The sequence below is a fragment of the Elgaria multicarinata genome, chromosome 11, assembly GCF_023053635.1.
Source record: "Elgaria multicarinata webbii isolate HBS135686 ecotype San Diego chromosome 11, rElgMul1.1.pri, whole genome shotgun sequence".
NCBI classification, from domain to species: Eukaryota; Metazoa; Chordata; class Lepidosauria; order Squamata; family Anguidae; genus Elgaria; species Elgaria multicarinata.
Window position 1 is genome coordinate 19,456,873 of NC_086181.1, and position 16,023 is coordinate 19,472,895.

Here is a 16,023-nt window from a genome sequence, read left to right on the forward strand (position 1 = left end):
ACGGTACCATAGTATCAGGGGGTAAGTTTCCACAAGGGGGACCTCAGATAAATGTCTGCCTGCTTTGCTTTCTGATCAGAGGGCTCCTTCCAGGGATATGCATCAGCAATGCTACTGCCATTTAAAATTTCCTGCACCCGATCTATACCATGCAGGATATAACATTTTGAAAATGGGCTGAATACTGTATATGCAGTGTGTCATGGCCTCCAACGGTTGTCAAAATTAGGCATGTGCTCCGCTCCGATTAGGAGCGTAGAAGCAGTAGCGAATTGGCCTGCTCCGCCTTACCCAGAGGCGGAGTAGAAGTGGACCGCGGACCCCTAGAAGCAAGGCGAAGAGAAGCGCCCATTTTCGGAGCGCTCCGATCGCCATCTTGAAAACATTTCGCCCATAGGATTGCATTGCGGGAAATAATCGGGGATAACTGGGTTGTTTTTGAAGCTATCGTTCTGGAAATTCTTGTGCTCAGAGAGTCGTGGATGGGGGTCATTTTGAGACTACTCTCACCTCTCTGCGTGGTGCGGGTCGCGTGCTAGAATTTTTTAAAAATCAGGTAAACAAACGGACAGCGCGGGTCAAACAGTGGTTTTCGCCCATAGGATTGCATTGCGGAAAAGAATTGGGGTTAACTGGGTTGTTTTTTAAGCTATCATTCTGGAAATTCTTGTGCTCAGAGAGTCGTGGATGGGGGTCATTTTGAGACTACTCTCAACTTTCTGTGTGGTGCGGGTCGCGCGCTAGAATTTATTAAAAAATCGGCGGGAAAAATACCTTTTTCAAAGGGCTGAGGGGCAGAGTCAGCTCCCGGTCATGATCACATGATCCCAAAGTTGGAGGAGGGGATAGGCAAAATGGGTAACTTGGGATTCCGGGAAATTTCTCTTTCTTAATCTGAACGGACTTTTCCCAGTGTTTTTTAAAACAGTAGCCCCACCAAATGCACAAACACAACCTGAAATCATATACTAAGCCAATAATAAGAGAGCACTGCTACCCACCCTAACTTTGGGGAACAACTGAAAAGATGTGGTGCAAGGGGATGAGCTCCCCTAGGGCATCTCATTGTGGACGTGCCCCCACTCTCTCCTGTACTTGGAGGGCCATCAGAGCCCTCCAAAGAGAGTAACCCGGTGGAGCAATGCCTATCATGAGTCGAAGTGAGCGTTCTACTTCTCTTAGTGGCGGAGCAATGCCTATCATGAGTTGAAGTGAGAGTTCTACTTCTCTTAGTGGTGGAGCAATGCCTATCATGAGTCGAAGTGAGCGTTCTACTTCTCTTAGTGGCGGAGCAATGCCTATCATGAGTTGAAGTGAGAGTTCTACTTCTCTTAGTGGTGGAGCAATGCCTATCATGAGTTGAAGTGAGCGTTCTACTTCTCTTAGTGGTGGAGTAATGCCTATCATGAGTTGAAGTGAGGGTTCTACTCCTCAGCTCTCGTGGTGAAGCAATGGCTTTCATGAGTCGAACTGGCAGCTGCTTCCCTCTCCCCCGGGCACGTCCCCCTATTACTGGTAAAAGACAGATATAGCCTTTTTTTAAAAGTTCTTGTTGTTTATTCAGCAACACTGCTGCTTTTAATTCCACCCCTCCTTTGTTTATTTATTTATTTATTCCATTTTATATGCATTACCGCCTTATCCTTGGCTCACTTCCTTATGCCCCCAGAAATGTCTGCTGCCTGCCTGCCTGCCTTCCCTCCCTCCTCCCCTGCCCACCTCGCAGGGATGTTGTGTGTGTGTGGCTTTGACTCAGGGGAGAAGTCCTTCCTGCGCTCACTTGGAGTTTTGGAAGTTCCAAATTTTGCAGGTTTAAGCCCCACCAAAAAACAGGGGATGATGGGACTGCCTTGAGTCTCGGCGTGTGTATGTATCCCTGGATAAGCTTTCATGGTGGTGAGTTTGAGGTTTTTTTTAACGTGCAAATTGACGGAGCTATGGAAAGGGGTGTTGGATTTTCATAAATTCCCAAAAAATCAGGGGATGATGGGACTGCTTTGAGTCTGGGCGTCCATGTGGACACATGGATAAGCTGTCCTGGTGCTGAGTTTGAGGTGTCTAACATGCAAATTGACGGAGCTATCCCAAGGGGTCTGAATGGGGTGCCCGATTTTCATAAATTCCCCAAAAATCAGGGGATGATGGGATTTGCTTGAAACTTGGCGTGCGTGTGGACACATGGATACGCGTGCCGAGTTTGAGGTTTCTAACGTGCAAATTGACGGAGCTATCCCAAGGGGTGTGAATGGGGTGCCCGATTTTCAAAAATTCACCAAAAATCAGGGGATGATGGGATTTGCTTGAAACTTGGCGTGTGTGTGGACACGTGGATAAGGTTTCATGGTGCCGAGTTTGAGGTTTCTAACTTGAACAGAAAAAAAGTTGTATAATTTTTTAGCTTTCAATGCAACCCTATGGGGGAAAAAACGGAGCTCCGATCCGGATCCGGAGCTCCGAGCGGAGCGGAGCGGAAGTGGGCGGAGCGGGGGCGGGGCGAAGCGGCCCGATCTGAAAATGGCGGATCTGGAAGTGAAGCGGAGCGGGGGGTCCGTGCACACCCCTAGTCAAAACTGCTATAACCTGTTTTAAAGCAGTAGTGTAGATCCTGTCTCTGTTTGATATATGTGATATATGGCAGCCATGATTGACAAGTTCTTACGTAAATTGACAGGAGGAAGTACAGGCTGTTTTTAATATTGCCTTTGTTCCTTTGAAGTGGTTAACACTCCTGCTGAGAGGAAGTTTCCAATTTAGATAAGAGCTTGTCAATCACGGCTGCCAATATACACAGAGCTTTCTGAACTTGGCTTAAACCTTTAAACAATCACTAAAAATCAGCGGGTTGACCTATGTGCTTCAAAATTGCCATGCATCAAGCCCTACTTAGGTTCTATCATGATGCAAAGTTACACGTGTGTTTCTTGAAAAATGAGGAAGTTATAGCACTTTAAAATTCATTGCAAGAAAAATTCATTGCAAGAAAACTGTCTAAAATTAAACATGCATAAACATCTCCAAGTATCTGTAAGCTCACCAAATTTCATTTTTCTATCATTAAAAATAAAGTAGTTTCAGGCATTTCTTTCAGACAATGCATGTCAATGGAAAAAATGGTGTCCAAATAGCGTTTCGGAGGTCTGAATTTTTCTTCGGATTCAGATCCGAAATGAAACAGGGGGTCCCGAAACAACCTGAACTGAAACGGGCCCATTTTGGAAGGTCCGAAACGAAACTGGGGGTCCGTGCACAGCCCTACTTTCCATACCTTATGGTAACATTTAGTTATTGAGATTCCTTATAAATCTTTCCAGTATCTGGCAATAAGCACTCATGCTGCTATTAATAGATATCCCACCAGTTCCTTATGTAATAGGTCTTTATGTTGGCCATGGAATAAGTTTAGAAGTGCCAGTTCTGGAGATTTAGTTATAGTTGTTCCCATTATGTTTGAAATTTCCAAAAAGACTTGGTCCCCAAAATCTGAGATCTTTTTACAGTCTCACCACATATGTGGTGTCTAGAGTCTGCTATCAACCTTTCAAACTGAGTAAACCACGGATGCATTTGTATTGTGAAAGCTGGAATAACAAAAATAGATGAAAAAATAAATACATTATAAATGTGCTGAATTACAGCTCTGATCTTATTTATTTATTTATTTATTTATTTAATACACTTATATACCGCCCCCATAGCCAGGGCTCTCTGGGCGGTTTACAGAAATTCTAAAAAATTAAGATAAAAACGAGTATACAAAATTTAAAATTCTAAAACACAGAACATACACACATAAAGCATTAAAATCCGTTAAAACTAAACATGTGGGTAATTAATATCCAAGAGAGCTCTTCGCATGCTCTTATGAAATATATGTTGCAATTTTGGGGGGTAGGGTTCTACATGAATCCGTTATTGTGCACCCCTCATTCCCTTACTCATGTTTTTTTTTACAATTTGTTTCAACAGCGACATACCCCCCCTCCCCTAGTTTCACTTCAGTATCTAAGGAACATCTTCCATGAGGATTTTTTTTTTTTAAAAAAAGGGGGGGGATAAATGTGGTATTTAATTGTTAAAGTGAAAGTAATCTGCTTCTTGTTTGTTGCACTATTCTGCTATACTATACTTCCAGCTGGACTCCAAGCACAAAATGAAAGACTCTTTGTGTAGTGCTCAGATTTAAATTCTGCACCAAAACCAAATGTAGATGCACTGGTTAAATCACCAATTAACACCCTTGTATAGAATAGGCTGACCATATGAAAAGGAGGACAGGGCTCCTGTATCTTTAACAGTTGTATTGAAAAGGGAATTTCTGCATGTGTCATTTGTATATATGGGGAACCTGGTGAAATTCCCTCTTCATCACCACAGTTAAAGCTGCAGGTGCCCTGCCCTCTTTTAAATCTGGTCATTCTAGTATAGCTCCTGCACCTTTAACTGTTGTGATGAAGAGGGAATTTCACCAGGTTCCCCATTTATACAAATGGCACCTGCTGAAATTCCCTCTTCTATGCAACTGTTAAAGATACAGGGGCTCTGCCCTCCTTTTCATATGGTCACCCTAGTATAGAAAAACTCTTTGCATCCCAGGGTGGTGACATAATAACCTGAATTTCTCTATGAATCCTCAGTGTAGATAGCTTTCATCTAGAAGGTTTTCATTCAAAGAGGGTTGGACTAGCTGGACTTTTAAACCCTCCGCTTCCCATCAGTTCTCTTTGGATCCTCACTCACTTCTTAATGTTACTCTCATCATTGCAGGTCGATGGTCAAGAACTACCAGCACTTCCTGGCCTTGGTGTTTGCCATCACCGAAATCAACAAGGATCCAACTCTCCTTCCCAACACAACGCTCGGCTTCCACATCTATCAACACCTGGGTGTTGTCGGTGTGATGCATCAGAACAGCCTCTACCTGCTTTCCACTCGGGGGAAAATGGTTCCCAGTTATAAATGTGACAGGCAAGATCAACTGCTCTCCATTATTGGGGGTCTGGACTCCCAATCCTCAAGGGAAATTTCATCCTTAATGGGCATCTACAAGATCCCACAGGTAAGGGGATTCATCTGGGGAGAGATGTAGGAGACCTGCACAGCTCTGGAAACGTAAGATGAACAGGCCAATCTCTGAAAAACAATTTGCATATGCAGTGGGTGTGTTGCCCTGATTGTGTAAAGCAGTTGTAGGGGGCTGCTGCAATTTGGCTAAGCTGCCATGCAGTAACCTTGGTAGTAGCCAGAAATCTCAGGTGGCTTTTGCAAGACTAATCTCAGCCAGCAATGGGTCTGATATGTCGGGAAAGGTTTTGGATTGACACAAATAACAGCTAGTCTTGTGAAAAAGACTCACAAACACACAGGATTCCTCAAGACTCCTTGTTCTTGCTGCTGTCAACTAACTGAGCTCCCCCTCTGGGGACTGGGGGAAGCCCCTCCCACAACAATATACAATTTGTATATTGTTGGGCTATGAATATTGTATTTTGGAAGGGACTAGAAAATCCCCATTCTCTGTACAAATACTCATAATTCTTGAATGTAGAGACTCAAACCTATTTGGCCCAATGGTTAGAAATTCTGTCAAGTTTCTTGTATGTGTGGTGCGAGGTGGCTGGTGTGTTGGAGAGAGTCTTGTGGCTTCTGTACATAAAGGAAAACTCCTGCAGCCTTACTGGGTCTCTGTCTTCTGGAATCTTTGCAGGTTTACAATGGGCACAACACATGTGCTCCCCGTGTTTTCCCCCAGTTCATTTGTGGGCACATTCCACATGTTTTGTTTATAAAGCCAATAGATGGCGCTGCAAGATTTTTTAAATGCCACACAATTCAAAAATTACACCACCTTTTTGATGGCAGCCAGGTAGGAGTTGTTACTGCATATACACTGATTTTTAAAATGGTAGAATAAACCTAAACATGATGAAAGATAGGGAGACCATATGACAAGGAAGGGAATTCCAGCAGGCATCATTTGTATGCATGCAGCCCCTGGCGAAATTCCCTCCTCATGGCAACAGTTCAAGTTGCAGGAGCACAGCTCTCTTGAACAGATACAAAAGAGGGCAGGGTACAGGAGCCCTGTCCTCTTTTGCTTCTGGTCACAAAGGGGGGCAGCATCCATACTGCAATGATAACGATAATTAATGAAGCAAAATGAGTGGACAGCAAAAAAGGGGAGAGAGACTCTCACGGTAAAACTAATAGCAAAAAAATTGACCTAATAAGAGGCTGAAAAATATATAATCACTTTCAGACGATGCACTTTATGGGTCTAAATTTTTAAACAAGCAATTGGTTTGATAGAATGCAAATGTAGTACCTTATAGAGAATGCAGTTGCAATTTTTTAACAAAGTGGTTGTTGATTTGAGAATGCAATTGCAAGTGTACAGTTTTTAACAATCAGTTGCTAATATTTAATTTGTAGTAAACTGTGATAATGTTTAACATGCAGTTGCTATATTTAGCAAGCAACAGTAAATCTTTAATAGACAGTTGCTTTGTTTGACATGCAATTGCTGATGTATTGTTTTGAACACAGTTGCTCTTTTAAAACATGCAATTGCTAATGTATTTTTGAACAAGCAGTAACTGATTATAAATATCATAACAAATTGTAACATGCAATTGCTAATGTTTAAAACCTTCATGCAGTTGCTTGTTTTCAAATCTTAAGATCGGATGCTAATGTTCATGTCTTAATGAAATCTTAAGACAGTATAATGGATAAATAATGACTGCAGGTCTTAATAAAATCTTAAGACATAATAATGGCTAAATAATGGCTGAACGGTAACACAATCTAGAGTTACCGTTTAGCCATTATTATGTCTTAAGATTTTATTAAGACCTGCAGTCATTATTTATCCATTATACTGTCTTAAGATTTCATTAAGACCTCAACATTAGCAACTGATCTCAAGATTTGAAATCAACCAACTGCATGAAGGTTTTAAACATTAGCAATTGCATGTTACAATTTATTATTATATTTATAATCAGTTACTGCTTGTTTAAAAATACATCAGCAATTGCATGTCAAAGAAATCAACTGCCTATTAAAAATTTACTATTGCTTGTTAAATATAGCAACTGCATGTTAAAGTTTATTACACTTTATTACAAATTAAATATTAGCAAGTGCTTGTTAAAAACTGTACACTTGCAATTGCATTCTCAAATCAACAACCACTTTGTTAAAAATTGCAACTGCATTCTCTGTAAGCTATTATTACATTTGCATTCTATCAAACCAATTGCATGTTAAAAAATCTAGACCCACAAAATGGGTGGAGTCATATGCTAGGGTGACCATATTTTTGAAACCAAAAAGGAGGACAATATGGCCACCCTCAAGGAGGTGTGGCCACCCCAACATGCCCAACCAGAGACAGGGCCAACTCAACATGTCCGGCCCCCAAAGGGTGTGTGGCCTTGGTCACATGTCTAATTCTACACCTTAGAATTAACAGAAAAGTGTTCTACATGATATCTTAATATTAAAATCACTGAAATAAAGAACAAGTGACACATTCAACATTTCAGAAATTAACATTTATTTTTTATTTACCGTACAAATTTTAAGACTTCCCCCCTGATGTGCCCTGGAATATGGGGGTGAGAAAAAAAGGGGGAAGGAGAAAACGGGGGAATGAAGCAGCTAGAAAATGGGGGTGAGAAAAAGGGGAAGGAGAAAATGGGGTGAGAAAAAAAGGGGGGAAGGAGAAAAAGGAGGGTAGTAGAAAAGACTTTTAAGGGAGACTGTTAGATTGAGAGGAGGCATTTATGGATGGGGAAATCCACCCACCTACCTGTTGGAAGTTAACTCTACTCAAGAATGAGCAAAGTTTGTTAGAAGCTTCTCTCAGAAGAAACGCAGCAAAGACCCAAATAACGCTCAAATACTTTGTTAAGATACAAACAGAGCTTTTACTGACGTAGAAGTTGGTTGAATAAATTAGTTACAGCACACACATATACTCACAACGATCACATCTGATAACAGCAGTAATGACAACAGCAGTTTTATTATGGTTTTAATTTTTGTGAACTGCCCAGAGAGCTTCGGCTATTGGGCAGTATAAAAATGTAATAATAAATAAATAAATAAATAAATAATGAAAAGATAATACACAACACAGAGCCATATATATAGTGCAAAAACTGTCCAGTCATCCCAGCCACTAATTGTCTAATTGATTAAACATCCCATGCCACCAATAATTCAATAATTGCATTGTCCAGCTGGCGGCCTTGACATTTAAAAGTATTTCTTCATGCCTTCTTCATGTCTTCTGTCAATGGGCATACTAAAGCTCAGGAAGAAAGAAAAACTGATCCAATCCAGGATCCAACACTACCTTCCCCTCACTCACTCACCCACCCACCCACCCACCCTAACCAGCCTTCGTAGCAGCCCTTCGGGACATCATAGAAACCACAACGAGGCCACAGGCAGAGAAAGCCAGAAACACACACCTGCAGCTCCCACATGAAGGGGGAAAAAGACCTCTGGCTATTGGGCAGTATAGAAATGTAATAAATAAATAAATAAATAAATAAATAGGATGGCCGTGCTGCTGGTCCATGCCCAGTCACCCGGGCTGGACAACTGAGCCGCCCCCGGCCCACACCTGAAGATGGGGTGGAGGATGGCCGCACTCCTGGCCACCTACCTTCTTGGTGCTGCTGGTCATCATTATCCGCCTCACCTCCTATTGCTGCTGCTGCTGTGGCAGCGCAGAAGCAGCCAGCCGGCTGAGTCTTCAGTGCACTCTAAATCTCGCGAGATCTCGGCTGGGAAGTCTAGCCGAAAATCTCACGAGACTTCCAATTACCTGGGGAAGAAGGCCCGGCCGACAGGGAAAAGAAGGCCAACTCAACTGCAGGCCAGGTGCCCCTGTTTTACCAGTGAGTTGGCCCTCAATTCCAGTTGGCCTTCTTTTCCCTGAGGGGTCCAGACTTTTCCGGTGGGTATGGTCAGGCTAGACAGGTTTCCCTTCCTCCTCAGCCAGCATAGAAACTAAGAATGATATCCATTCCTCCTCCATCCATTCCTCCCACTCACTTACCAGCATGAAATTCCTTGTTGCCTATGGCAACCAGGTGAATTGTTGAATACAGAACTGCACTGATAAGTAAGTTATGGGTGAGGGACAGGAATGTTGACAGGATTGCTATGCGGTCAGGTTTGACCTGCTTATTTGTTATCTGACCTTCCATTATGCCCAAATTGGCATATGCAAATAATGAGAAACAAGTTCCCTCTGGAATTGGGGAATGGTTCAGAAAATGTCCCTGAAAATCTTTTTTTATAGCAAGAAACCTCAGCCTTGGTATATACTGTGAAAAGTAACGCCCCCTTTGTTGCTGTGGCTTGTCTTACCAAAAAATATTTTGCTTCACTAGAAGAAGTTCCTCCAAGTTTTCACTTGAGGAGGAGCTTTGAAATCTACTTCAAATTTAAATTTCTTCTTTGTTATAATTTGATTGTATTTTGCTGTGTTTATTGTTTCAATCTATTTTAAATTGCTTGTCTATTGCCTTGAGTGCCATTTTTGGTAGAAAGTGAGGTATCAAATAAATAAACAAACTAAAGACATGCCCAATTGTCTCCTATTTGTGCACATCCACAACCAAGTATCACAATAGTAAGGGCCTCTTCACATATTTTGTGGCATATTACATGTTCACTCAGCCAGTTCTCCCTGCCATGTATCTATATAATTCACATGTTTTGCCACATTCCTATTAAATGTTCGTAGGTGTACATGTTTTGAACATAGACCTAGAAACATAATGCATATGGAGCAGCCCTAAAGGAAGAGCAATGGTGGTAATTAGTTTATTCTTGCTCAAGTAGACCAACAAGATTAGCAAGAACTGCTATCGTAACACAGGACTCAATTGGCTGCATGCAAACAAGCTTAATTACCAGGCCGGATCTACACTACTGCTTTAAAGTGCTTTATAACAGTTATAAAGTGCTTTAACTGCTTTAAAGCGCTATAAAACTGTTATAAAGCGCTTTAAAGCAATAGTGTAGATCCGGCCCCAGTGACTGAAAATCATAGACTTTTGCAAACCCTGTTTTATTTCCAGACCTGTCTTCAACAGCATCTGCAAATCTCCTATGTTGTTTTCTTTCCTGAACTTCCCTTCCTTTTTACTAGGAGGTACTGAGAACTGAATCAAGCCCTCATCCCAGTACGTATTGAGGGAACTGGGTTTACACCTAATTGTTTTGAGCTTGTTCCAAACATGGAGTGGTATTGAATTTCTCTCAAGGGAATAATGTTCTTCCAACCAATTTGGATTAGTTACATGTTTGGGCATTGCTAATTATTTTCAGAAATGCTGGAGGGTGAGAACAGGTGAGAACAGGTTTGTCAGGAACGTAACACGTTTTTGGGGAACAGCCATTCAGAATGACACAGATGTTTCTGAAGCTACGCCATTCCTTCTGGGATTTGGCAGATAGCAATGGCTTACTCAGACGTAGCTTTAATTATTAGCTTGATTTCAGAAGGGCTCTGTATGGGGAAACCAGTACCAAAGCTGTGTAGAAACAAAATCATAGGAAAAACTTGGGGTCTAGACTTCTGTGGCCTAGACTGAGGTAAAATAGTTGCTTGGTGCAGCCGCACCTCTTGTGTCTTCAGTCCCAGTATGTGGTAAATGCAATTCCCTTAGCTGGTATACGTGCCATAATTATGTGTGAGCTCTCTGAGTAGCTATGAGTGTGTTGCAATCCTAATTAAGGGTGTGTGGAGACTGTCCCACAGAGAACTCCATGAGAAAGCACAGGATCTTTCAAACTCTGAAGTGATCAGCGACTATGTGGTCCATCACCCAACTCCTACTCTGTACCTGCGTCCTGTTGCCCTCCATTGCAGCATTTCTAGGTAAGATCTTCCTTCTGCCTTCAGATCACTTTGCAACAGGGACAACCCTCTCTTCCCCTCCATTTGCTACATGTCTGCTTGATTATCTTTAAACTGGAAGCTCCTTTTCAGAAAGAATATAGATGTTTGGAAATGTGCAGTGCTAACCTACGCATGTTTCCCCAGAAGCAAATCCTATTGGATTCAACAAGTCTTATTTCCTAATGTGTATTTAGGATTGCAGCCTAGCAGTGCAATCCTATGTAGATCTACACAGGAGTAGGTCCCATTGAGTTCAGTTGGACTTACTCCCAGCTATCAGGCTGCCAGCTAAATTAGAGAGAACGTGAACTCATTGATTTGGGAGAAAGCAAAGGGACTTTAGGAGTGGATTATGGATTTTGTAATATTCCAGTTCCTTCTGTGTTAGGAATAGCATAAAGTTGTTTTAGCTGGAGCGTAGAGATAATAGATGGAATGAGAAAAATCCCATTTGGGATTTATATTCTACTTCCTTTTCTTTGGCAGCAGATAGATCCATATGCTTCATTGTGCAGTTTACCCTAACCCTAAACTTTTCTATGATTCTATGAATTTGATGTGGCCTTCTGGGGATTCCTGGATGGTCAGATTTGCCCCATAGGCCTGAGGTTCAACACCCTTGCTCTAGAGCTTTGAGGTTTAGGGACACCTTGAGCATGAAGATGGAATCCTTGATCATTCTAAAGTCATTTTCATATTTCTATCTTTACTCTAAACTTAGTGGTGTACAGCCACTGCTTCTTCATGGGGGCAGAAAGCTCCAATTTGCATAAGCGAACCAGTGCCTTTCGGCAAATGTGTTTGATGCTGCTTGTTTGAAAATGATTCGTGTACAAAAAGCCACTTGTTGACCTGCAGCTCCAATATTAATTAATTCTAAGGACAAGTTGTTGTTGTTCTTGTTGTTCTTGTTTTCTTCCAAATAACAGCTGCCACTTTGGAAATTTTGAGTATATGTCCCAGTTTTTGAAGAAGAAGGGAAAATCCTTCTGTGGGTAGCACTTACACGTTTATCATTCTGAAGTCCAAGTTCAGTTTCAAAAATGCTTTATTATCTGAAATTCAAAGAACTCTTGTACACCCACTTACTACTCTTTTTGTAAACAACAACGTGGTGGAAAATAAATTAACATGGTATGTGTTACCAGATTTAAATTGCAATGACCTGTTTCCTGACTTCCTCTTTTGTTCCTTCAGACTTTTCAGCCTGTGTCTTCCCATTTATCTATAAAAACAAGACATATTCTACCTGCACCAAAGATCGATCCAAGATGGACTGGTTGTGGTGTGCCACAACTAGTAGTTATGACAAAAACCACAGGTGGAAGCGTTGCTATGAGACAGGTACTAACCAAGATTGGAAAATCTCAAAGAGGAGAAGTTTTGTGGGTGCGGACGCAAGAAATAAGAGACAACACAGCATATTGGATTTAAACTGGGGCACTTTTATTCAAGATCTGCAAAGGGTTCCTGTCGGGCATCCAGTCAAGCCTGCAAGCAGACCTTCTATGCGGAGGTGTGAGCTTTCTTGGCACAGCGGGTGGCGCTCTACTTTTCGCCGCCCTGCTGTCCATCCCCTGATGGGGTAGGGAGACCTTCCCTTGTCACCCCCAACCCATGCCCCTTGGGCTCAAGGTGGGTGAGAGAGGTCGGCCTCATAGATGGTCCTTATCCCCCAGCCTGGCCACAGGGCTCAACACTGGGAGCCCTCGGGAACCACCTATCATTGTAACAATGCCTGTGAATGCTCGCCATTCAGTTCCCTCTGGATGCCCGTCCCTACCTGCCATGAATTAGATGTGACCAAATTAGATCGCAGCCAGATTCGCCTAGTTATGCTCCCAGACTGTCTTACAGTGTGGAGTAGGCGAAACAACTCATGTCCAATTCAGAGCGTGAGCAAAAAATTCCTACTCAGCCCCCTAATGGCGACCAGCTAGCTCACACTGTCTACAGGGAGGGAGGGAGGGAGCCGCAGAACCGAGGAAGAGGGTCTCCCAGGGGTAAGTGACCAGCTTATATCTGGTCAAGTCCCCTCCCAGTCCAAAAGGGCGCGAATTCCTGCCCAATGCAAGATGGCCAGTCTCCCACTTGCTCCGCCCACAAATCCCTCCCCTTGCCTAGGCTTTGCCTGGCACGACAGAATGGGCATTGTTTATTTACTTGAAGTAGATCCTGAATTCAACAGCACTTATGCCCAAGAATGCGTAGAATTGAAATCCTCCTACCAGTTTGACATTTCTCCCCAACCTTGCTACCACTGTTCCACTGACAACAGACAACCCCCTGCCCCACAAAAGGTACTTCAGAATTGTATTAACACAGAGCCTATTTCCAATTGAGTGTGAAAAACAACAGTGTTGTGAAAATATTGTGCATCACTATAAAAGAAGTGATATGTATATAGCAAAGTTTCAGAATTGTGAAGGAACAGAACTGTCCTCCATTTTTGGCATTTATGTTGGTTGTAGGATATGATGTGGTTTTATCTTTTTAGAGTTTAAATGTTTGCTTTAGATTATAGGAATCAAGACATAGTTAAATTATGGAATTCACTACCACAAGATGTAGTGATGGTCGCCAATCTGGATGGCTTTAAAAGGGGGTTGGATAAATTGCTGGAGGAGAAGGCTAACAGTGTCTACTGGCCCTGATGGTTATACGCTACCTCCAGTATTGGAGGCAGTAAGTCTGTGTGCACCAGCTGCTGGGGAACATGGGTGGGAGGGTGCTGTTGCACCATGTCCTGCTTTGTTGGTCCCTGGTCATCAGCTGGTGGGTGAACAGAGTGCTGGACTAGATGGACCCTCGGTTTGATCCAGCATGGTATTCTTATGTTCTTACATTTTGAAAAGATTTCTCCATCTTTACAAAATACATTACTAATACAGAGATCAGGAACTGATAGTAAATTTTACGCTTCCTGCCAGATGTGAATTAGCATACAGATGGAAGAGTAAGGGAGATCCCCAGATAAATATCCGCTTTAAAATTTATGTTGAACATGTATTAGTACTAAACTCAGACACTCAGTTCTAATCCTCACAAACAGCAAATGAACCCATTCCTAGATGCCAGTCAGAATGAAGTGAGGGTAAGAAGGTTCAAATGAAAGCATGTTCCTCCATATAGAAACAAATATCTCCTGCATGTAGACAACTAAATGACAGTGAGAAGGGCTGTGAGTCCAGCTTTTCCTGTGACATACTTGTGTTTGAAGGGCAGGGATTTTCCCCCCATTGTGGTATTGAGAAAACTTGTGTCATATTTCATGCACCTGCAGTTTGAAAATGGCTTACCATCTCATCATTATTTTTGTGAGAACTATGCCTTCCTTGAAGCCAACTAGATTAAGGACCAATCTACATGTCCCATGCAAATGAATGCATCAGAAACTCTGCTGGCTGGTTTTTTTAATGGAGAATTAGCTTCGGGAAAGGGTGATTTCCAAGAAAGCAGCATAGGTGTTTCACCCTTTTTCTGCCTTTAATTTTTGCCACAATAGATCCCCTCAAGCCTTGATTGCCCCTGTGGGGTCCTTGTGTTTGACCATCACAACATGACCGGCACCAATTAGGGCAGGAATGGAGAATCTCCAGACCAGTTCATCAGGCCTATGGGGCCTTGGCTAAGGCCCCCCCCTACCCCCCCCCCATGAGACCAGGTAGGGGATGAATTCCCATTGTTTTCTCTGATCAAGTGGGGATTCCCTTGTGTGCTCCTCCACCTCCCAATTGAGGAAATCCCCACTCCAATCATTTGAAAGTCCAAGCATACTGGAGGCAGATCCCTATTCAAAGGGTCGGCTGGAGGAGCTCTAACTGGTGCTTCAACTGGTGACAGAATGATGTCAGGGAACATGGCCACATCCCCTGACATCAACAACCCCATGAAGGACCAGATGGCGGGGGGACCATATAGCACCACCCGAGTGCTCCTCCCTTGAAATTGGGAAATTTTAGAGGGGAGGATGGATCAGCATACTGTAGTGGTTAGTCAGCATAATGCAGTGGATGAGTCAGAATAATGTAGGGCCACTGTGACAATTACATGAGTTGTGGGAGAACTATGCAGGTCATCCTAAACTCTCTGGAGGGAAGATAGGACAGACATTTCCAATAAACAATTACAATATTTTTTTAAATAATTAAACATGTTTGAAAAATATAAATAAATGTGTTCTAATGGCTATGCTAAGCCATCAATGAAAGATTACAGCCATAATTCAGCACAGATGTAATATGCTTAAACCCATTTGTTTCAATGTTTTCAAGTAATCTGTTAGGCTGGGGCCATAAACGTTCATCTATTGTGCCTTTCTTTCCTCGCAACAGAGCATGGTGGGAACACCAATGGAAAGCCCTGCGTGTTTCCCTTTGTTTACAAGGGCCGGAAGTTCTATACCTGTACAGATGAGAATGTAAAGCCCAGGCTGTTTTGGTGTGCTACAACAAGCAATTATGACAAAGACAGGGAATGGAGCTACTGTGCTGATACCAGTAAGTTTGCCCATAACTATCAGGCCCTTGATATAGAGGCTTTTGCACTACTCAACTGAGGGTTCAGGTAAACCAAAGCAACAAGCAGCAGAATATAACTCCAGGTCTACTGATACATGTATCAGGGAAGGGGTGGGGAGGAAGGAAGCAAGATGATGATGATGATGATGATGATGATGATGATGATTTATTATTATTTATTATTATTTATTATTATTTATTATTATTATTATTTATTTATATAGCACCATCAATGTACATGGTGCTGTACAGAGTAAAACAGTAAATAGCAAGACTGTGCCGCATAGGCTTACAATCTAATAAAATCATAGTAAAACAATAAAGAGGGGAAGAGAATGCCAACAGGCACAGGGTAGGGTAAGCAGGCACAGGGTAGGGTAAAACTAACAGTATAAAGTCTGCACAACATCAAGTTTTAAAAGCTTTAAGAAAAAGAAAAGTTTTTAGTTGAGCTTTAAAAGCTGCGATTGAACTTGTAGTTCTCAAATGTTCTGGAAGAGCATTCCAGGCGTAAGGGGCAGCAGAAGAAAATGGGCGAAGCATAGCAAGGGAAGTAGAGGCCCTTGGGCAGGCGAG

At 42.4% G+C, this 16,023-nt stretch overlaps 1 protein-coding gene across 1 annotated transcript; it reads left to right on the forward strand.

Annotated features, from left to right (window-relative positions):
• The first annotated feature begins 10,561 nt into the window (after positions 1 to 10,561).
• LOC134406545 (epididymal sperm-binding protein 1-like) lies at positions 10,562 to 15,488 on the forward strand. Its single transcript, XM_063138020.1, has 3 exons — positions 10,562 to 10,906; positions 12,125 to 12,271; positions 15,262 to 15,488. The coding sequence occupies exons 1-3, from the start codon at positions 10,840 to 10,842 to the stop codon at positions 15,483 to 15,485; spliced, it is 438 nt and encodes a 145-aa protein (XP_062994090.1). The 5' UTR covers positions 10,562 to 10,839; the 3' UTR covers positions 15,486 to 15,488.
• The last annotated feature ends 535 nt before the right edge of the window (positions 15,489 to 16,023 follow it).

Excerpts from the sequence above, each read along its gene's own strand:
- LOC134406545 (XM_063138020.1), top strand. The coding sequence starts at position 10,840 with ATGTGGTCCATCACCCAACTCCTACTCTGTACCTGCGTCCTGTTGCCC. Across the intron at positions 10,907-12,124 it reads CTCCATTGCAGCATTTCTAG|ACTTTTCAGCCTGTGTCTTC; the intron begins GTAAGATCTTCC and ends TTGTTCCTTCAG. Across the intron at positions 12,272-15,261 it reads GAAGCGTTGCTATGAGACAG|AGCATGGTGGGAACACCAAT; the intron begins GTACTAACCAAG and ends TCCTCGCAACAG.